Source organism: Equus quagga, chromosome 2, assembly GCF_021613505.1.
Source record: "Equus quagga isolate Etosha38 chromosome 2, UCLA_HA_Equagga_1.0, whole genome shotgun sequence".
Taxonomy (NCBI): Eukaryota; Metazoa; Chordata; class Mammalia; order Perissodactyla; family Equidae; genus Equus; species Equus quagga.
This window is the reverse complement of record NC_060268.1, coordinates 93,214,570-93,236,321: the sequence shown is the minus strand read 5'-3', so window position 1 is coordinate 93,236,321 and position 21,752 is coordinate 93,214,570. Positions and strand designations below refer to the sequence as shown.

General features: G+C 47.8%; 1 protein-coding gene across 3 annotated transcripts; it reads right to left on the bottom strand.

The window, feature by feature from the left end:
- Positions 1–251: 251 nt before the first annotated feature.
- On the bottom strand, positions 252–20,232 carry ZSCAN2 (zinc finger and SCAN domain containing 2). 3 transcript variants are annotated; one of them, XM_046654411.1, is made up of 3 exons: positions 20,047–20,232; positions 17,429–17,938; positions 252–3,000 (listed from the first exon to the last, which is right to left on the bottom strand). In XM_046654411.1, the coding sequence occupies exons 2-3, from the start codon at positions 17,832–17,834 to the stop codon at positions 1,559–1,561; spliced, it is 1,848 nt and encodes a 615-aa protein (XP_046510367.1). In that variant the 5' UTR covers positions 17,835–17,938; positions 20,047–20,232; the 3' UTR covers positions 252–1,558. The 3 variants fall into 3 exon arrangements, with proteins under 3 accessions (XP_046510367.1, XP_046510368.1, XP_046510369.1); XM_046654412.1 differs by lacking the exon at positions 20,047–20,232 and adding an exon at positions 19,438–19,519; XM_046654413.1 differs by lacking the exon at positions 20,047–20,232 and adding an exon at positions 19,438–19,484 and having other exon boundaries at positions 17,429–17,941.
- Between the last annotated feature and the right edge of the window lie 1,520 nt (positions 20,233–21,752).

Below are 21,752 nucleotides of genomic sequence, written 5' to 3'. Positions count from 1 at the left end.
AGCTGCCCCTCTACGTCTCGGCTGACAGACTGGCTGTAGAGTTGGCAAAGGGCAATGGAAAGGTGTGCGCACTGGTCAAGCACAGGTCTAAGTTCACCAAGAAGGTGTGCTCTTTGAAGCAATTGATTTTTACTCCTTGAGGGTCCAAGAAGTGGGCGGGTGGGGCGGGGAAGTGAGGTGTGGGTTTGCTAACAGCCAAGTTCATGTTTCTAACACACGTTAAAAGACAGACTCAGGAAAAGAATGGGACTCTACTTTATTAGGCGATACTGAGCATCCATCCTGTAAGAACCAAGGCCCGTTCTAGGCACAGGCTCCATGTGTAGGAGGTGGCAGTTTCACGTTTCCCGGAAACACATCTACTCTCCTCTTCCCTCGTAACAAGCCCCTTCACCTGCTGTCATCCCCCTGTCTTAATGTTTCAAGGCCCAAAGACACAAGAACAAAACCCGGCAGCATCCCAAGATCCAGGGCGACACCTGTAGGACAATTCCTGATTCAAGCCCAAATCTCTCCAGGGGACAGATGCACCCTAAAATCAACACTTCCTTAAAAATAATGCTCTTAGTATACAAAGGCTACCGGACAGAATTCTAGCTCTGCATATATAAAATAAAAAATCTAAGAACAGGGAAATGACAAGTGCATAGAGTGATGACAACGGGGCTGTGATCTGTGGGGTAGAGACACAAGCCCACCCTGCAGAGCTCAGGGCTGTTTCGCTGTTGATGAGAAGAAGCTACTGTCCACCGGGGGTGGGCTGCTGGGAGGTCTCTGTCTTCACTTCACACTCAAAAGACGAAACCCCACAAGAAGTAGTGCATCCCCCTGGCAGCCGACTTACCATAGGACAGTAAGCAGAGACAAAGGCAAACACGTAAATCTCGATTTTACCTTTCCTGGCAGCCCTGTGTCAACTCTCATCAACTGGAGAGGTTACTGGGACAGTGGTTCCAGCCCATAGTGTTTCGGTGTTCCTGAGACTTTCTAGAAACAGAAAAGGGCTTTACCTTCATGAGGATGACTCAGAACTGGAGAAGCCCCTCCACCTTGACCTGAAATCAAAGCCCAGGACACAAAGCCAGGAAGAGCTGGTTGTGCCATGGGCAGGGAGCTGGAATGCTAGCAGCTCGGGGTGAAGGCACCAGCCCGACGAGTGGCAGCAAAACCACCAGACCGACTGATGGATCCCCGGTATTTCTCTGAGGACTCAGTGGGGCTGTGGCCAGGCTGTCTTCTCTCCCACATGGAGAAACACTACCCCTTGCCCTACCAAAGAGGAAATCGAGGCACAGAGGATCAGGAGAGGAGGAGCCAATCAAGTTGTGAAATTTACAGGAAAAGACCCAACTTTCCCACCTTCTGTTCCTACACTCTGCTCTTGGGGTCTGACTCCGACCACTAAGATGACGGCATCCTAGAAATGAGGATGAGCGGGTGGAAGATTCTGGCAAAAAATCCCCAAAGAGCATTTAGGAAGAACGGCTCTTCTCAAAGGCAACCCTATTTGGGGCAGGGTGACAATGCCCTCTCCCAGGCCAGGCCCCTCACTGCCACGTCAATACAGTTTCTCTTTCATGTGAGTTCTCTGGTGTGTAATAAAATTGGAGCTGTTGCTGAAGCCTTTGCCACACTCAGGGCACTTGTAGGGCTTCTCCCCTGTGTGGATTCGCTGATGGATAATGAGAACGGAATTCCAGCTAAAGCCTTTCCCGCATTCGGGACACCTGTAGGGCTTGTCTCCCAAGTGGGCTCTCTGGTGCATGACCAGAATGGAGCCCCGGCTGAAGCTCTTGCCACACATGAGGCATTTATAGGGCTTCTCGCCCGTGTGAGTCCTCTGGTGCACCACCAGCTGGGAGCGCTGGCTAAAGCATTTCCCGCAGTCGCCGCATTTATAGGGCTTCTCCCCCGTGTGGATCCTCTGGTGCTTGATGAGGTTGGAGCTCCAGCTGAAGCTCTCCCCGCACGTCAGGCACTCGTAGGGCTTCTCGCCCGTGTGCATGCCCTGGTGCGCGATCAGGCTGGAGCTCTGGCTGAAGCTCTTCCCGCACTCCCCGCACTTATAGGGCTTCTCCACCATGTGGGTCCGCCGGTGCGTGGCCAGGTTGGAGCTGCGGCTGAAGCTCTTGCCGCACTCGCTGCACTGGTAGGGCTTCTCACCCGTGTGCGTCCTCCGGTGTGTGATGAGCGCCGAGCTCTGGCTGAACCTCTGCCCACAGTCGGGACATTTGTATGGTTTCTCCCCCGTGTGGATCCTCTGGTGCCTGATTAGGTTGGAGTTGTAACTGAAGCTCTCGCCACACTCCTTACACGCGTAGGGCTTTTCCCCCGTGTGGATTCCCTGATGTGTATTAAGGCTGGACCGGTTGCCGAAACTCTTGCCACACTCGGGGCACGAGTACGGTTTCTCTCCCGTGTGGGTTCGCTGATGAGCGATGAGGTTGGGGCTCCGGCTGAAACTCTTGCCACACTCGGCGCACTGAAAGGGTTTCTCTCCCGTGTGGATCCTCTGGTGGGTTATGAGGTTGGCGCTCCGGCTAAAGCTCTTCCCACAATCCCTGCACTTGTAAGGTTTCTCCCCGGTGTGAGTAGTTTGGTGTCGGCTGAAGTTCGAACCATCGCTAAAGCTTTTTCCGCACTCGTCGCATTTGTAGTATTTTTCCCCCGTGTGGGTCCGCTCGTGTGTAATTAGGTGGGACTTCCGGCTGAAGGTTTTCCCACACTGGGGACATTCATAGGGCTTCTCATTCAGGTAGGTGCCCTGAAGGCCTATGAGCTGTCCCACTTCCCTGCCCGACGGTGGCGTCTCCCCGTGGTCCTTGCCGGGGGCATTTCCCTGGGGCCGCCTGGAGCCACAGTCTCTCTCAAAGTCACTCTCCCAGTCAGACTGCTGGCCACCCTCCCCTCCAGGTGCTTCTGAGAAGATCTCATGGGAGTCCACATCCTCAAATGGGTCTTGGTTAGAGTTCTCCCCATTTTCACTCTGGATCTCAAAATCTGAAATAACGAAGAAAAATGTACAATTTATACTCAATTCCCTGTAATGATGAGGAAAGGAAACCACAGGGAAAACTTTTAAAAAAATCAAGCTTCTGGTGCAAATAAAGAGGCTAGGGAATCTTCAAAACTTCTAAAAATCAGAGTTGCTTCCTTCTAACCGGTTATCTAGTTGCCAGGCCTCATAGTTTTGTGGTAATCACTCGGAATTTCTAGGTCTTAAAGATGTGGGTTCTACGTCTCTACCTGCTTCTCCACTGGGAAATGAGGTCAGGTGGGAATCTGAAAATCCTAACCACAGGAAAGCAACAGGGTACATAACAACCCCTGACACTCACCAAGGCGCCTGAGATCCAGGAGGCACTGAATTAAATCTGATGAATGAATGAATGAATGAATGAATGAATGAGTTTTTTTATTGGTATCACAGAAATTTCCCTAAGCTGGGTCTCCTTTCAGAGGAGTTTATATAATGATCTCATGCAATGAAATATACCTGGTGTTTATAATATTATTAGTTGGCATTTAAGTAAGACACAGATAAGATGACAACACCTCTGCAACAAGGACTCTAGGTGTCTAAGCAGATGACTGGAAACGAGTAAGTGGGCAGTTAAAAAAGCCCTCGAATTTATCTGCAGGGGGAGCCTAAAGATAGCTCCCCCAATGGTAACACAAAATAACTACCTTCCAAAACCTCGAACTCTCTACTGCCCAACACTTATCAAACGTCTGGGCGAAAGAAATCATTAGGGACGATGGCTGGAAGAAGATGCATCCCGTTCCTGAGACGAGAGACTCCCAAATCTACCCCAGGACTGAGCCAGAACAGCAGAGAACTGAGAGCCTGGAACACATTGTTCTGACTCCGGCAGAACTACGTTCACGGAACTCTCGGTTTAATGGCTCTGGCTGACACGGAGAAGTCTAAGAAGTGTCATTAGAAATTAATGGCTGTCAGGAACGCTAACGCTGCCAGGAAGTTGTGGACGACATTGTTTATACCACACACTGTCCTCTTGATGAGCCAGAAAAAGAGGAAATTTTCCCTCTGAGTGAAATATGGAAAAGAGCCACTGTTCTGAGCAATCTTTGTCGGCCTCATGCTCCTGATCGTGGCTCCCTCTTTGCCTTGCCTGGCTGGAAGCTCAGAGCCAAAAGCTCAGAGCCAAAATACTGGATGTTTTCACAGCATGCAATTTGTGTTCTTTTGTGTCATTTTTTCCTCCTATTATTTTCTTTTTCACTATAATTTCTTTATGCTCTAGTTCTATGAGGTGTCTTCAAAAACTTTTTTGGAATTCTGTATATAGAAATTGATGCTTTTATTGACAAAGATGATAGCCTGATTATTCCTAAGACCTAACATCAGACCCCCTGAGAAAGCAGTTCCACCCACAGCAAGGAAGACAATTAGCAAAATAATTACATAGAGTCCTAGTGACATTTCCATTATTAATGCTAAGAAACCGTTTAAGGTTAGATGCTTGATTCACTGATTATTACTGTAAGTTAATGTAAATTTCCATTTATGCACATGATAAAATCTGGCTTGCCTCTCCCAGTTAGAACTGGGTTTCCACTCATGGCTGTTGTCAATACACGACCGTATTTAAACTTACAAATAGGCATTTCATGCTCACACTAACACACGTGCTGCTGGTAACCTGGGGGCTCATGTAACTGCCCACTGGCCCCCTCTCCCAGATCTGCAGGGGACGCTGTAGGCACGAGGGGCACATGCAAGCTCCCACTTGACTAGGACCAGCAATTCTGTGCTGCTTCCACATCCTGCAAGACGGTGTTTTGCAAGTTTCTAGCACCGAGTTTAGCTATCATATCTCTTCCATAAGGACCTCCAGGCTGGGGCCCTGACTTATTTTCTTCAAGCTAACATCACCAACGACATTTCTTTGATGATTTTAGTAACTATTCTCTTCTGAATAGGGACGTTAGCTAATAAGGTTCGTCCCTGCCTGAAAGTCAGAAGAACTGGTACGTTCTGGTGTGAGCTCAGAAGCAATAGGGAAAACAAACAAAAACTCAAACTGCAAGTGAGATCAGGAGGAAGGTTAATTTGCAGACACCAAAACACAAGTAAGGGCTTCAAAACCAGCAGAGACTAGACAGAAGTCGATGAGGGAGGGTGCAAAGAGAGCAAGCATGGATAGAGGGGGGTCGTTACACAGGGGCAGATCTCAACAAGCTCAGGCAGAAAATCACCACGTGCAGGTCAGGGACTCGCCCTCAAGAGCAAGGGCATCTGGGGACTGGGGTGAGCAGGGCTGGCCACTTTGGTTCAGAGATGCAAAGGAGGTGAGGGTGCAAGCAGAATCACACAGGTGAGCCACGTACGCAGGAGGCTTCCTGTCTGTATAGCAGAGAAGGAGAGAGCCTTTGACTCTCACGCGTTAATCATGGGAGTTATTATTACTGAGAAAAGTGACCGTTTTTCACTCATAAGAAAAGATAAATGAAGCACCCGCCTCTATGAAGGAAGACCACAAACTAGAACTTGAGGAAGAGACGGTGAGAGAACAGGAAGAGAGGAATGGGAGCCAGCAGAAGTCAGGAAAGGAGGGGAAAATCCAGAGAAATGAAGACAAAATGGGAAGCAGCACAAAGAAAAATAGGCACGTTGGAAAGCACAGAGGAGGACTGGAATGAGAAAAGCAGAGAAATGAAACGGAAACAAAGAAAGGGGTCAAAAGGATTAAAGCGAACGATAGAAACAGAAGGCAGACAAAAGGAGAATCAATAAACATATAATTGGAGTTCTTAAAAAAGGAAACTAAATCAGAGGAAAGGAATAAATACTCCAAGTATAATCTACAAAGACATAAGAACCCTTGAAAGGTACACTGTGTGCCAAGGAAAACTAACCCAGGGTGATGAATAATGAGACAGGTGACCACAGGCAAAAAGATCCACTTATCTCGGGGAGGGAAACCAACTGGTCTCAGATTTCTCCACAGTAACATTCAAGGTCTGCAGCCAGGGCAGCAACAGCTCCAAGACAGGCAAGAAAAGAAGATGTATGCTAAGGATTTTATGCCCAACAAAACTGTCCTTCAAGTATAAAGTTTACAGGCAAACAGCTTTGAATATACACAAATTCACAGAATACTGTTCCCGTGGTCTCTTCTTGAGGAAACGACAAGAGATGAATTCAGTCAACCAAGAGAGAAAGGGAATCCTAGAGCAAAAGGATTGAGGAGGAAGTCTTGAGACATCTAACTTCAGAACAAGACTAGAACTACCACAGCGGTTAGGATGATGAAAGAGAAGGTAAATGTTACACAGCGATGTAGAAATGACGCTCTCATCAAGCTTGGGGCTGGAGGAAGACGGTGGGCTACGGGATATGTTCGTTGACTGCCTCATCTGTAATACCTTGGAGTTCAAAAGATATCATTAAAATTGGCAAATCATGTAGTAACTGAAATATACGTGTCTTTAATAGTACAAAAATAAACATTAAGATTATTACAAGAGATAAGTGTTGGCAAGGATGTAGAGAAAAGGGAACGCTCATATACTGCTGGTGGGAACGTAAACTGGTACAGCAATATGGAAAACAGTATGGAGATTTTTCAAAAAGTTAAAAATTGAACTATCGTACGATCCAGTAATTCCACTTCTGCGTCTATATCCTAAGGAGACAAAATCACCTCCTTGAAGAGATATCTGCACCCCATGTTCACTGCAGCATTATTTAGAATAGCCAAGATATGAAAACAAGCTAGGGACTGGCCCCGTGGCCGAGTGGTTAACTTCACGCGCTCTGCTTCAGCGGCCCAGGGTTTCACCGGTTTGGATCCCGGATAAAGAAAATGTGAGATATATATACAATGCAATATTTTTTAGCCATAAAAAGAGAAGGAAGTCCCAGCCATGTGCATCAACATGGATGGACCCTCAGGGCATTATGCTAAGTGAAATAAGTCAGACAGAGAAGACAAATACCATATCATCTTACTTACATGTGGAACGTAAAAAAACAAACCCATAGAAACAGAGGGTGGTTCCCAGAGGCAGGGGCTGAGGGGTGGGTGAAATGGATGCAGGTGGTCAAAAGGTACAAACTTCCGGTTATAAAATAAATTCTGGGGATATAATGTAAAGCATGGTGAGTATAGTTAATAATACTGTATTGTTGTATATTTGAAAGTTGCTAAGAAAGTTGATCTTAAAAATTCTCATCACAAGAAAAAAATTTGTAACTATGTGAGGTGATGGATGTTAACTAAACTTACTGTAGTAATCATTTCACAATACATACATATACCAAATCATTACGGTGTATACCTTAAACCAATACAATATTAAGATTTTTTAAAATTTTCCTTCTACTCCCCAAAGCCCCTCGATACATAGTTGTGTATTTTTAGTTGTGGGTCCTTCCAGTTGTGGCATGTGGGACACCGCCTCAGTGTGGCCTGATGAGTGGTGCCTTGTCCGTGCCCAGGATCTGAACCGGCAAAACCCTGGGCCACCAAAGTGGAGAGCACGAATTTAATCACTCAGCCATGGGGCTGGCCCCAAACTAATACAATATTCTATGTCAATTATATCGGAATTAATACTAATGGGGGGAGACAATTGACTGAAATCAGAGGGGTGGGGAGGAAAAGAACTCTATCAGCTGTTAAAACATAATATAAAATTTCAATAATTAAAACATTAATAGACAAGCCAATGAAACAAAACAAAAGCTCCAGAAAAAGACTCAATGGACATATGAATTCAGAATTTAATACAGGTGGCACATGGATAGACCAGTGGAATGAAAAAAAAAATTATATAACAACTATGGGAATTTAACATACGATAAGGGTAGCTTCTCAAATCCATGGAGAAAAGACAGAATAATCAGTAAGTGATGCTAGGACAACTAGTTAGGCCAAATGGAAAAACCGGAGTTGGACCCATATTAAGACAAATTCCAAATAGATCAAAGATTTAAATGTGAAAAAAAAATCAGTATGGACCTATCAGACAAAAATACAAGAGAATTCCTTTCTAAGCTGGGAGCCTTTAAATGTGATAATCTATCAGCTCATTACAGAGGCCCTTCTGAGCGGAATCCAGATCCAATAACCCTCTTGCTGTCTGCTGCCTAAGGACCAGTCCCATCCTCCTCTACGCAGACAAAGACGCCAGACTCTTATATTCCAGGGAAGGCCACAGGAGGTTTCTTTCAAAGTTGATCTCTGATAACAGGCAGGCACACGAGCTATTCCAAAGGACGGAAAAGAGTGGCCCTTCAGGTCATCTGCCTTCACAAGGGCCTCCAAATGGGAAAAAATCGCTGAGCTGGGAAGGGATCCTCACCCCTTCCAAGCTCCTCCTCGAGAGACAGTCCGGCCCTAGTGACATCGAGAGGACAAAGCAGAGTACAGTGGACTGCAGGCAACTCCCACCTTTATCTATTGGCGGCCAAGCAGAAAGTGAAAACTCAGAAACTGGTTCGCTTCAGATACAAGGGGACTAGCTTCCCCAACGTTATGAGTGGAGACGGGAGGAGATGGTAGGAGCTGGGAATTTTCTTAAAAAAGGAACTTCACCATTAGAAACAGTGTTTCCTATTTCAAGACTTCAAGAGGAGCGTATTTTGTGGATGTGACTGGATGGAGGCAGGCAGGCTTCTGAGGAAGCAGGCTCGTGAGCGAGTGGCTGGAAGGTCCGATCTCCAGGAGAGAAAACTCAGAGATGAGACAGGCATTAAGGAAATAGGAAAGAAAGGTCTCATTTTCTAAATGTTTTCATCTCCCTAAAACTACTGAAGTAGGGAAGACGTCCCCTTACGTATGCAAAGACTTTAAAACAAGGGTTTTGGACGATGCTGTGCAGTTTAAACGTTAATGAATCTCACATAATGCACACTGTTTATTCAGATGACACTGTCTATTTTCAGACAGTGTAAATATTGTGAAGGAAATAAAACAGGGTGATGGGAAAGCAAATAACTGGAGAGCGCCTTCAGATTCTGTAGACAGGGAGCGCCCCTCTGAGAAGGTGACAGTGGCCAAGATGGGAATGCTGTTCTAACTGACCTTAACAGTTCTCTATACAATATTGATCCATTGTATTTATTCATATGCATCACTGTAAATAAGTTAACAAGCTCGTTCTTCTTGGATATAACATTTAGTTACCCACCTACTCAGAGAGACAGCCAGATATACTTGTCTGTGACTAACTTCAGGTTTGGGGAAGTATAAACAGATTGTCAAAAATCTGTCACTGAGACAGACTTCAAAGGATATATGGTTCTCCCCTTATGTATTGCTGGTGGAAATGTAAAATGGTGCAGGCACCGTGGAAAACAGCACGGTGGTTCCTCAAAAAATTAAATATAGAAATATCATATGATCCAACAATTCCGCCTCTGGGTACGCATCCAAAAGAACTGAAAGCAGGGACCCGAACACATATTCTTACTTCCGTGTTCATGCATTAGTCATAATAACCAAAAGCTGAAAACAACCCAGATGTCCGTCAAAAGATAAATGGATAAACAAAATGTGGTCTCTACATACAGTGGAATATTATTCAGCCTTAAAAAGGAACGGAATTCTGACACATGCTTCAACATGGATGAACCTTGCGGACACTATGCTCAGTGAGATAAGCCAGACACTAAAGGACAAATACTCTATGATTCCACCTACGTAAGGTACTTAGAGCGAATTCACAGAGAAAGAAAGCAGAACAGCTGGTGCCAGAGGTTAAGGGGAGGAGGAGTGGGGAGTTAGTGTTTAAAGGGGACAGAGTTTCAGTTCGGGAAGACGAGAAAGTTCCGGAGTTGGATGGTGGTAATGGCTGCACAACAAAGAGAATGTAGTTAATGCCACTGAACTGTACACCTAGAAATGGTTAAAATGGCAAATTTTACGTTATATATATTTTACCCTAACAACAAAAAAAGAATTTATGGCTCTTATATAGGATTTTATGTATTCTATCAAATTTAAAATACGTGACACATCACCTACTAGAAAAACTCTGAACTTAATTTTAGAAAGTTAAAGAAACAAATGCTCAGAAAGGCAGAGAATTCTTAGAAACACTATTAAATTTCTGATGGTCTAACAGGCAAAAGAACAGTATCTTGCTTTCATGGGTATTTCTCTGATAATAATGAACATCTTTCCTACAGCTATAATTTGTATTTCTTCATTTCTGAGTTGTCTGTTCATACCTTTTATCTTTTATTCCACTAGGTTGACCTTTCTTACTAATTGCAGAAGCCCTTATAGATCAGGGATTTGACTCTTATCTGCCACACTGCAGACTTTGTTGCAAATATTTCCTCCCAGTCTGTGCACTGTCTTTTAACTTCGTTCACAGTTTCTTTTTTATATAAAGGACTTTTTTCGTGTTTTCATGAGTCCAAACTAGCTTTGAAGATTTCTGTCTCACTCAAGAAGTCCCACCCCACCCCAAGATTACAAAAGTATTCTCCTACGTATCATTCCAGATCTTTTACAGAATGACCTACAATCCATTTGGAATTTATTTTTGTGCAACTTGTGAAGAACGATCTATTTCTGTGTGAGTTATGAAGCAGGGATCCAATTTTAGTCTCTTCAAAATGCTGAGAGCACTGTCCGAACGCCATTCACTGAACGACTCTTTAATTGCCACAGGACCTCTTGCCTCATCGGTTAGTGATCCAAACCTGCAGTCGTGTGTAGGCCTAAACCAACGGTTCTTGTATTTCCCCACCCTCGACACCCACTCTGGACTCAGGTGCACCGCAGATTCCCGGCTGTTCAGGGAAGCGTGCGTGTCCCCCTGCCTGGCCAGGAGCCTCCTCCTTCTCTCCCATGCTAGAAAGAATATCAGAATGTGTGAGCAAAGCTGATGTCAATATGGGGCTCAAACTGAACTTACTGTAATTTATTTAAAACAATGAAATTGCTCACAAACTTTGGCGCTTTAGTGTGGGTTAGGCTCACAATTCTTGTAAGTCCCCCCCCACCTGATTGTGACACACTGCTGCATCTCAACACCACGGTCAGAGCCACCGGTCTAAAATACAGAAGTGGGGCCGGCCCGGTGGTGCAGCAGTTAAGTGCGCATGTTCCACTTCTCAGTGGCCCGGGGTCCGCCGGTTTGGATCCCGGGTGTGGACATGGCACCGCTTGGCATGCCATGCTGTGGCAGGCGTCCCACATATAAAGTAGAGGAAGATGGGCATGGATGTTAGCTCAGGGCCAGTCTTCCTCAGCAAAAAGAGGATTGGCAGGTGTTAGCTCAGGGCTAATCTTCCTCAAAACAATAAAATAAAAATAAAAGAAAATACAGAAGTGATTCTGGTACAGCTTCAGCCCAAGTCGGGGCTCCCACCGGAGCGCGGTCCTGAGAAGCCTGGCGGGAACCTGCTCCCGCCTGAGTGACCGGGGACGCTGCTCCACCTGAACTCTGGCTGCTTGAAAGATGAGCCGCTGAGAAAAACAGCAATGAGCTCTGTTCTCAGCTAAATGAACGGTTGCCAAGCACTTGACAGTTATAATGTGACATCTCTCCAAGGCTTCTGTGTGGCGTACATTTCCAATATCTAAGTGAACTAAAAGTGATTTTGTTTTGAAGCTGAGAATTGCAGCTTTAAAAAGACAAAGACCCTTACAATCCCCCAACTCTCTCTACTCCCCTTCTGAAGAAAAATGAAAGAAGCATGTTTGTTTGTTGTCATCGGGGGGCATTTTGCTGGGGCAGCGAGCTCAGAATGGGTAACCTGTTGCCTGTGCCACCGAAGGCCAGGAGATGCTGAGGACAGCTGGAGAGGCCAGCTGGGACTCTTTGGTTCAACTGCCGGACAGGAGGAGGTTTGAAGCTGACAACCTCCACTGCCCTCCAGCCTAGAGCAGCGCTTCCCAAACTGAGGAGTGCACACGAATCAGCCGGAGATCTCGTTAAGCGGAGCTTCGGCGTCAGTGGGGCTGGGGGGAGGTTAAGCTGCCGCTCTTCCCAGGTGATACCGATGTTGGTCCACGGACCACACTCTGAGTAACGAGGCTCTACAGCAGTGGTTTTTAAACTTTGCTTCATCTTAAAACCACCTGGGGAGCTTTCAAAAGTCCGTTGTCTGGGCCACACCCCATGCCAACTGAATCAGTACACCAGAATCCCTGGGCGTGGGCTCCAGCACCCCAAGAGATTCCGACGTGTGGCCAAGTTTGAGAACCAGAGGTCTAGGGTGGTGGATCTCAAACTGGAGACTGAATCAGGATCCCCTGGATGGCTTGTTAAAGCCGAGAACCGAACCCCACCTCAAGTTTCTGGTTCAGCAGGTCTGGGGCGGGGCCCAGGAATTTCATTTTTAACACATTTCCAGATGATGCTGATAGGGCTGGTCCAGGGACCATGCACCGCACCAATGCTCAGAGGATTTATACGTCAGCAATTTATCACTTTTTTTTTTTTTTTTCTGAGGAAGTTTAGCCCTGAGCTAACTGCTGCCAATCCTCCTCTTTTTGCTGAGGAAGCCTGGCCCTGAGCTAACATCCGTGCCCATCTTCCTCCACTTTATATGTGGGACGCCTACCAGAGCATGGCTTGCCAAGCGGTGCCATGTCCACACCTGGGATTCCAACCGGCGAACCCCAGGCCACCGAAGCAGAACGTGCACACTTAACCGCTGTGCCACCAGGCCAGCCCAGGAATTTATCACTTCTAAGCCCACGAATTTCCCCTTTGCTCCCCTCTGGTGTCAGCAGTTTCTTTTTTGGGTGACAGGGGCTTCTATGAGATGAAATGTATCTGTTAAAAGAGGAGCATTTCCCCTTTCACTCTGTTGTTGTAACCACACTGGTCTGGGGTTATGGCGGGGAGGCCGCTGTGGATGAGTCCACTGGCCTCCAGCTCTTAAGATATTTTCTGCTTACCTCATACAGAAAGTGGGATGAACCTGGGCGGAGCAATCAGAGAACAGTTTGGGGACAGGCTGTCTCAATCCTACAGCGACTCTACTTGCTGAACCAAAATGGAGCCCTACAACTTCAGAAATGACTTCCGGCCCCAGGCCACTCACTGATGTGGGACAGTCTGAGAGGTACGGTTTGGCTGCCAACTCCTAGAATTTGAGACATTTTCATGATTTACAAGAACAAATATTGTATATTCAGGATTGTTCTGGAAAATCTGGGTTGTCATTCCTCAGATCACCAACAACAAAAAAAAAAGGAAGTGTTCTGGTTTTTATGTTGGTAATTTGTAACATGTCATAGAGATAAGTGACGCTTTTCATAAATAATCTGTCAATGTGCCTGTGAAACACAGGCTGAAAACACAACTGCCCAGCATGAGCTCTGTGGGCCAAGCTCATCTCAACCGAAAGACCCCATCACGGGAGAGGTGGTCTCCACAGGACCAGTAACGCCTACTGTGGCATTATGGTGGCCCTCAACAGCTCCGTTTTCTCTGTCACTTAGTCACTGGAGTATATGGATGTGACCAGCTCCCCCTCTCGACAGCCTTTCAGGCAAATGTCCTCCCCCGGAGTGTGGATCGGCCCTCCCCTAGGTTTCCAAACCCAAAGCTCGTCCTAAGTAAATACTGTCGGTCCCACCGCCATTCCTGCAGTTGGGCTGGACGACACCAAGTGGAAAAGGCCACCTACTAGGCCAGGTAGGGAGGATATCTGGGAGCCTCTGATATCTGACAAATGGGAATGGCACGTACCGCCATACTCAGAAACATGTTCTCTATTTGTAATAATATTTTTGTTAACAGCATAAGTGTGATAGTATTCACTGGGTTTGCTGAATATAAACAAAGGATTAACATGGGAGCTTCTAAGAACAGAAACCCCGCAGGCCAGGAGTAAGTGCTCGCTGCTGGACTAAGCTGCCTGACTTGCCTACCGGCTGGAGCATCCTCCCCGATCCAAGCTGAGTCTCACCCATCCTCCCTTCCCCGATTCACAAGTATCCTGGCTATGCTCTCCCAAATGTGGGCATGACCTCTTTTTGTTTTAAAAAGAAAAGCTTAGCGAGGCTTTCTCAGTGAAAGGCAGATGAGCCTGGGACCAAGCAGCTCTGTCCGCCTCCTTCACAGACTGAGCAGGGGAGCCTCCCACACCTGCAGGAAGGTGGGAAGCATCCTTTGACTCATCCCAACGATGCTTATTGAGTTCCCATTAGGTGTAGGCCACTGCGCTGGGTACTATGTGAGCTGAAAAAAAAAAAGAAGAGTATAGAAAGAAAAAGAAAAAAGACAGGCTCCTTGTCTTCTGGGATTTTACAGGTTCTAAAAGAAATAAGACAAGGATTCATACAAATAGAAAACAAGATGGAATATGATAAAAAGTCGGAAGAGAAGGGGAATCCGAATGTTCTGAGGGAGACGGCTTCTGGCAGAGGCGATCAAGATGCTCCCAGGTGGGTGGAAGTGAGGACAGGGAAGAGGGACCTGAAGTAAGGACGGCTTTATGGAGTGGGTCCCCAAGCCTGTACGCTCAAAGGACGACCAGGATATCATCAGAGGGATGGGACAAAGCCACTCCACGTCAAAGTTCAGGAGCACAGAAGAATGCTAGAAGGCACAGCCTACGTTCAAGAAACAGCAAGACCTGGTCCAAATGGAGCAGGGGCTGCAGCAACAGGACCAGGGGACCGGCTGCAGGGCCGGGTGGGCCAGGTCACACAGAGCCACGGGGTCCAAGTAGAACAAGGAGGGCACGCTTGATTTGGAGAAGCTGGGGAACTCATGAAGATTTTTAGCAGGCGATCACTCAGGTGGGCATGAGCAGCTGCCACGAAGGGGAAGGAGGCTGCGGGCAGGTTCCACTTGGAGGCTGCCACAAGAGTTCAGATGAGAAACACAAGAGCCGGAGTTCGGGCTGGGTGTGGGGATTAGGATGTCCTTGGGAAACACTCACAGACAGAGATGAGCTTCAACTATTAATACAGGTCCAATCTTCACTGGAATGATAAGATACTTTACCCACGGGCACCTAAAGGTGACTGCTAGTCAAGTATTAAACCACCACTGTCTAACCAGGCCTTGAAATGTCCTGTGCGGGGTAAACGTGTCCAAAGGTCCCAAGCTGGACAAGCAGAATAGAGGCCAAGTGGTCTGATGTTGAGTAAATGTTTGAGAAGCGATGAAGACGAGTGCAGAGGTTCCTCGGAGCAACCACGAGGAAGGCCAGGAGCATTTATTAAACAGACGAAGACCAACACAGAGGATCTCAAGGCAGAAGTCAGAGGACTAAGATGGCTGGGAAGTCCTTCCGGGGAAGGACGCCAGGCACGAAGCCCCTGCAGCAAGCCGGGTGGGGAGGGCTGTCGCAGTGGACACCTGCGATCACCTCAGAGACACCGTCTGAGATGGACCCTCTGCTCTGCGACCTCCCCAACTGAACAACAACCCTGGGGGCCTCAGCCTAGTATCTGACCGAAGATGCTCAAGTTCATTACAAACTCGTCACATCCATCAGGAGGCAAGCGAACCAAGTTTTTAGATAGGATGAGAGGTTTTTGTTTTTTTAAATAGGAAGAGCAAAATTAAAAGCTATTTTTCAGGGCCAAAGAAAATCAGGTACTTTGCTTCAAATAAAACCTAAGATCCACCAAAAACATGTAGAAGCCAACAGACTGGAGCTTGAATCCTGGCCCCACCACTGACCACCTGTGTGACCTCAAGTAAGGGCTCAACTTTGCTGAACTTCCATTTTCCCATCTGTAAGATGACAGTCCCACCCACTTCACAGGACTGTTAGTGAGACGGACGTGTAAGGTGCCCACTGCGGGCTGGGCTCACAGTAGGCCCTCAATGTCAGTCTCTTGCTCCAAAAGACAGCTCTATTCATATCTCCCAAGTCCCTGAGGGCTGTCACCACCTCTGCCCCCAAACACCTTCCCTTTCCTTCTCTTCTCTTCCCAGTCTTCTGAATCCTCCAGATGAGACGCCCCTGAGTTAGTCACCTTCGTCTTAGTCCACGTCTGCATCACTCTTAACAACACCCACTGGGCACTATCCCTTTGCCTCATGGATGTGATGAAACGTTTGGGAACACAGGCCATGTCCTCGGACCCATGAGTTCAAATCCTGGTTCCGCCTGGCACCAGCTGCACGATCTGAAGGAAATCACTTAACTTCTCTGGTGATGATAATCTCGATTATGGCCCAAGTTTCCCCTGGTTTTGCATATCAGGGGCTAGGCACACCGCCTGGCCCACAGAAAGGGACTGACAAACACTCGCTCTTTCGACTGTTAGTTCTTTCTCTCACATGTATTCAATCTCCCCCGGCCCCACAACGTCCCCACCTCAGCCCGGCCCATATCACTGCACCCCCGTGTCTAGACGGCTTCCTGGCTGCCCTCCTGCCTCTAATCGAACCTACATCCTGTTGCCAAACTCAGCTTCCTCCCGTGCCCCCGGGTCCTAGTTCAAGAGCCTGCTGAGGCCAAGGACACCAGCCCAAACCTCCACCAGTCCTTCCCCCATATTACTCCCTACCACTTCCTAAAAGCACCGCCACTGCAATCAGCCAGCCTCCAACTGTCACCTGAAGGAATGAGCTGTGCCCCCTCGGAGCCTCGGCCACCACACCCTCCTCCTCCCCTGCACCCTTCAAATTCTGCTCCAGCCTGCAACCTCCTGCTGCAGTTTCAGACCCTCCGTGAGGCCTCCCCTGACCAATCCCCACCTCTCCCCGTTCCTTTCTCTGAACTTCTGCAGTTCTCATCAGCACAAGGCAGCCATTTCCCACGGGGTCTTCAACAGTCCTAAGGGCACAGGTAGACCCGAAGCAAAGATTTGGTCATCAAGGGAGTCGAGATTACGACTGAAGCCCACAGTGGAGACAGACTGGTGAAATGGCATGCCTGGATGCCGCAACGTGTTAATAACGCAGGAGACAAACCTATTAACCACTGCAAAGAGCTCCCACTTAAAGTGACTCTTTTAAGAGCCTAGGACGACCTTATACCACAGAAAGTCCCTAGTTATTAGCTGGTTTACTTGCCCTTTATCTTGGTTTCATAAAAAAATCACTTTTTAAAAACAGGACTTGGTTTTTCTAACTGCTGGAACGTCAAATATTTGGGATGTTTATTGCATGACCAAGTGAAGTTTCCAAGGGGTGGTTTGTAGGGTCTTCAGCCCCTCCCCCCATAACCTAAATCAGCTTCCCAACCTCTCCAAATAAACAAAAGTAAAAACTATGCTAACTATGCAAATTTAGTTCCAAGAATAGTCCTCTAAGCTCCTCTTATGCTGAAATTCTGGAACTGTCCCTGCACACAACAAGGGCATTAAAAAGGGCGACAATGTGCCCATTGCCTGCAGACAGAGCAGAGGGATGGGGCTGTCCCGAGTGCTGTCCTGGACACCACCTTCTCCTCCTCTGCAAACACCCTCCTCCACTGCTGAGGGATGCTCCCACCCTCTCCCAAGGAGGTTCAGCATCTCACCACTGGCCCGAAGGGTCTGGGTCAAGTCTTCCACCAGGGCCACTGCCTCCTCGCTGCTTTCGGGCCGATGCTCTTGCAGCCAGGCCTGAATTTCCCTCGGCAGCACGGTCAGCATCTGCTCCTTGGTGTGCACCTCCGGCCTCAGCCAGCGCCGACAGAGCTCTCGAAGGCGGCCAAGCGCACCCTGAGGCCCTCCCGCTACCTCCTCGTGCGGGCTGCCCTTGCCAGTGCTCTGGGGAAAGGGCTCGGACTCAGGGCCATCCTCCTGCAGGACAGCTTCCTGAACCCAGGAGTCATCCTCCAGGATCATGGTGGCGACCTCCTCCTCCGGTTCATCTTCCTCTTGAGGTACCTGGACCAAAGGGCTCAGGGGAGTGGTTACTCTGGGCATCTCTGCAGCCATCATCCACGTTCTTGGGGCAATCACTCAGGCTTCTAGTCTTGAACTTCCGTCTTCTCCAGCCAGCCTCTCTGAGAAGACACTTTTCTTCTCAAATTTCAACAAGTAGTCTGCTGAGAAATGAGAAAGAGAACCAGAATCAATAAGGAGACTGTCCTAAACGACCTAACTCATAGCAGCCCAGGACAGGCCACCAAGCGGCTCCTACATCCGCAAGTCAACACAAGTTTCCTGTCCCTCTTAAAGGAAAAATGGCTTATTCCTGAAAACGTATCTCTCTGTGGCAAGAGAAGTTAAGAAGAATCACAAGTACAAAAAAATACAGCACTTTCTTTCCAAAAGACCCAGGACTGAGTTATCCTGCCCTCAGTCTGCAGAGCGACTGACCCTGACCTAACATACAACTCAGTCACTCAACCTCACTGACCATCTAACAAGCAGATATAACACACATCCTTCGTGTCTTACCGGGACATCGGAACATCGTAAGGATTAACAATGGATCAGATGTCAAGGCACTTTGAGCCTCATTGGAAGGAAGGCAGGATCTGAACTGCATTATTACCATATATAAAAGTTATAAAATGTGCATACTCTTCGATCCAGCCATGGTCCCACAGGAATTTATCTTTAAAAATAAACATCTTTGCAAAGAGAAATTTATTTGCAAGGACACACAACCCTAGCATTGTTTCTAATTGCCAAAAAGACAACACCTTAAAAACCCAGCAGCAGGGTAATGGTTAATAAATTACGGCACATCCATACAGTAAAATGTATTAAAATCTATGCTGATGTAATAATGGCTACCTTTGGTGGCTACCGACTGAGAAGGGGCTCAAAGGAGCCTTCAGGGGTGCCGGCAATGTTCTGTATCTTGATCTGACAATGGTTCCACAAGAGCAGACATATGAAATTTAAGACCTGTGCACTCTGCAGTATGTATTTTTTAAATATTTTAAAAAATTATGCTGACAAAGATTATTAATCATTAATGATTTAAGATAATTCTCATAACATGAAAATTATGGGTAAAAACAAAACCAGCAAGGCAGAAAAACCACAGACGCAGTATGACCCCAATTCTCTTAAAAAATGAACACATATACAAGGGGGAAAAAAAAAAACCTGGACAGAAATCCTACAAAATGTTAAGAGCACTAAAAGTACAAACTCTTTAAAATGAAGATCAGAAAAGAACAAAAAAGCAAAACAGGTACAAGAGAACTCTTATTCGGGAGCCCGGGAAAACTGTTCCTAGTCAGCTAATTCGCTGTCTGACCCGGGGCAAGACACGCCCCCGCTGAAGCTCAGTTTCCCCATCTGCAAAACGAGCAGCTGCGCGGGATGTCGTCCCATGTGCCTCCCCGTGCAAAGCCGGGGCCCCGCTTGGATGCGCAAGGGGCTCACCGCTCGGAAGAAGAGCCGGGTCCGTTCGCTGAGCGCACCGCGCGCGCAGACCCCAGCAGCCCGGCCCGCGGGACGCGGACAGCGCCCCCGACGCCCCTCCCCCCGCAGGGCTGCCCGCACCGGCTCCAGGCCCGTTATTCCCTCGCCGCGGGCTACTCCCCTAGCCCGCGCGGCTCCAGGTCTGTCCCTCCGAGCTCACCTCTCAGGTGGCCAGTCCTGCTCCAGCGGCCGTGCCGCGTGAAGAAGCGCCCCCGGCCACGGCCCGGCCCCTCCGGATGCACCACGGCTCCGGCCCGAGGGGCACCGAGAACAATGGACGGGAGAGGCCCGCCCCCCACCGCGCTCATTGGCCCCCGAAAACGGCCCCTGGAAACTCTGCCTTCCTATTGGCCAATACAGCCCCCAGCCAGGCCGCGGGAGGGTGGCTGGGACCAAGGCATCGTGGGAGTTGTAGTCGGCCAAGACGACCAGGACCACGAGCTGGGGAGTGGAGTTGGGGTTTGCTAGCCTTGGCAACGCGAGAGGTCCAGAGGCAGGAAAATCCGCGGACTGGTCGTCAGGGTCCCCAGTGTTGGCCAGAGCTGTGACCTGGGACAGGTCATTTCACTTCTTTAAGGCCTCCGTGTACTTGTCGATAGAAAGTGAAAGTTGGATGGAGGGGCTTGAAGCTCTTTTTCAGCTGTGAACTGTGTGACAAGTAATATTGTTAGGCCCCCTCGACGGCGGAAAGCAGTCCCCGAACTGGAAAGAAATCCGCACGGATTCCCGAGCCGGCCCCCTCCCGCAGCTTGCAGACTCACAAGCGCACCTGGCCTTTGCACGCCACTTTGTTGTCGCACGTGGTCTTCCTGCGGCTGGAGGAAAGCCCTGTCTCTCCTCTTGCGCCGCGGAGCTCCCATTCTCTCGTCTATCCCCTCGTCTGTGGAGCCTGCTCCATCTCGCTTCCCTAGGCAGAGACACCGCGCCCAGCACACCTGGTCGACGTCTCCATTTTGGTACTTGTCAGGGTGCTGCTTGTTGTCAATCTCAGCACTGGGAGGGGAGAAGGGAAGATTGGCCCCACAGATGGGATTCCCACGGTCGATGCTCTTGAGGAAATGGTGCCTCCACACGGTATGACAGCAGGTGAGAAGCCTGGAAACCCAAGAGGGAAATATAAGGGGAGAAAGACAACCTTAGTGGTCTGTGATAGAACAATTGGGTACGTTTGTAGGGACAATTATTGGAGGCACACACAAATGACCGTACTTGTAGTTTTAATTTTCATCTAAATTTCATTTCGTTTTCATGAAAATTTAATTTCCATTTCATCAGTATTTGAGAAATGTTTCGGCTTTATTGGTGTTTTTAATCTCCTTTCTATGAACTGATTATCTCTTCTCCCCATTTTTAAATTGAATTTATTTGTAAGAGCTCTTTGTATGTTAAGAAAATGATTGGTTCGTTTGTCACAGTAGTTGTTACTATTTTTCTCAGTTTGCTGTTCTTTTTTTTTTTGTTGTTGTTGTTTTTTGACATAGAAATATGACGATTTCCATGCCATCAAATTTGTCGATCTTGTCTTTTTATAGGTTCTCAGTTTTGTGTCATTCTTAGAAAGTTCTCTGCACCACTCCGAAGATTATTTGAATTTCACCCTTTTTTCACGAATTAACTCCTTTAATTAATGCAACTATAAAGATGCAAAGTGAGGTTCAGCTCTTGAATGCTGCAGTATCCCTGGTGGCATCTTAACTTGATAGCCTACACTGCCCACATGCAAACAGCACCACCTCGAGGCCAGCCTGAGAAGTCTGCGCTAAGCCGCTGGATGCAGCGCTGCTGACCGCCACCTCTCCAGCGGTCAGCATTCCTAGAACATGAGGTCTGCAAAGTGATTGAGGATGATAATTCTTGTATTAACAAATATTTGTTTCCCCACATTTCCATCCTCACTGGGAATGGAAATTTACACAAAAGGGGAAAGATTTGTTTGGTTGCTGGGGCACTGTTGAAACTTTCTAGCAGCCCAAGAGTTCATTTACTTCTGCTCCTATCCCAAGCCAACCCTCAACCACAAGAAACTGGCACTATCGTGTCACAGGAGAATCCTGGAGCCAGCCGTCTCTGCCCTGTGCCTGATTCTCTGGGAAGCGGGTCCTGGCCAATGTCAACCGTCCCAGGTTTAGATAGAGAGCAAGTCACATTTAAGACCAATTCGTGGCCTAGTGGTTCTGGTACCCAAGCCAGTGCCCTAAGACCAGCCTGGGAGAGCAGGCAAGCCTAGAAGCACAGCCCGGTTCAGTGAGTAGGGCTGCCCCTGCAAGTGATTCCTTTCTCCATTGGCCAAACCACAGGGGTGACAGAGACTCTGTTGTACCAGTGAGCATTCTTGGTTAACAGCTTCAGAGAACTACTCTGGCTAACTTAAGTGAGAGGGACTTATTGAAAGAATATCAGGGAACTCGCAGCGTAAGTGGGAGCTGAAGGGACCAGGCTTGAGAACAGTTGGGAAGCAAGAACGAGAGGATAAGG

Bases quoted from the DNA above. Each gene is read 5' to 3' on its own strand.
- ZSCAN2 (XM_046654411.1), bottom strand. From the start codon at position 17,834: ATGATGGCTGCAGAGATGCCCAGAGTAACCACTCCCCTGAGCCCTTTG. The intron at 3,001-17,428 runs GTGAGATGCTGA...TCGTTATTTCAG, and splicing joins CCAGACCCTTCGGGCCAGTG to ATTTTGAGATCCAGAGTGAA.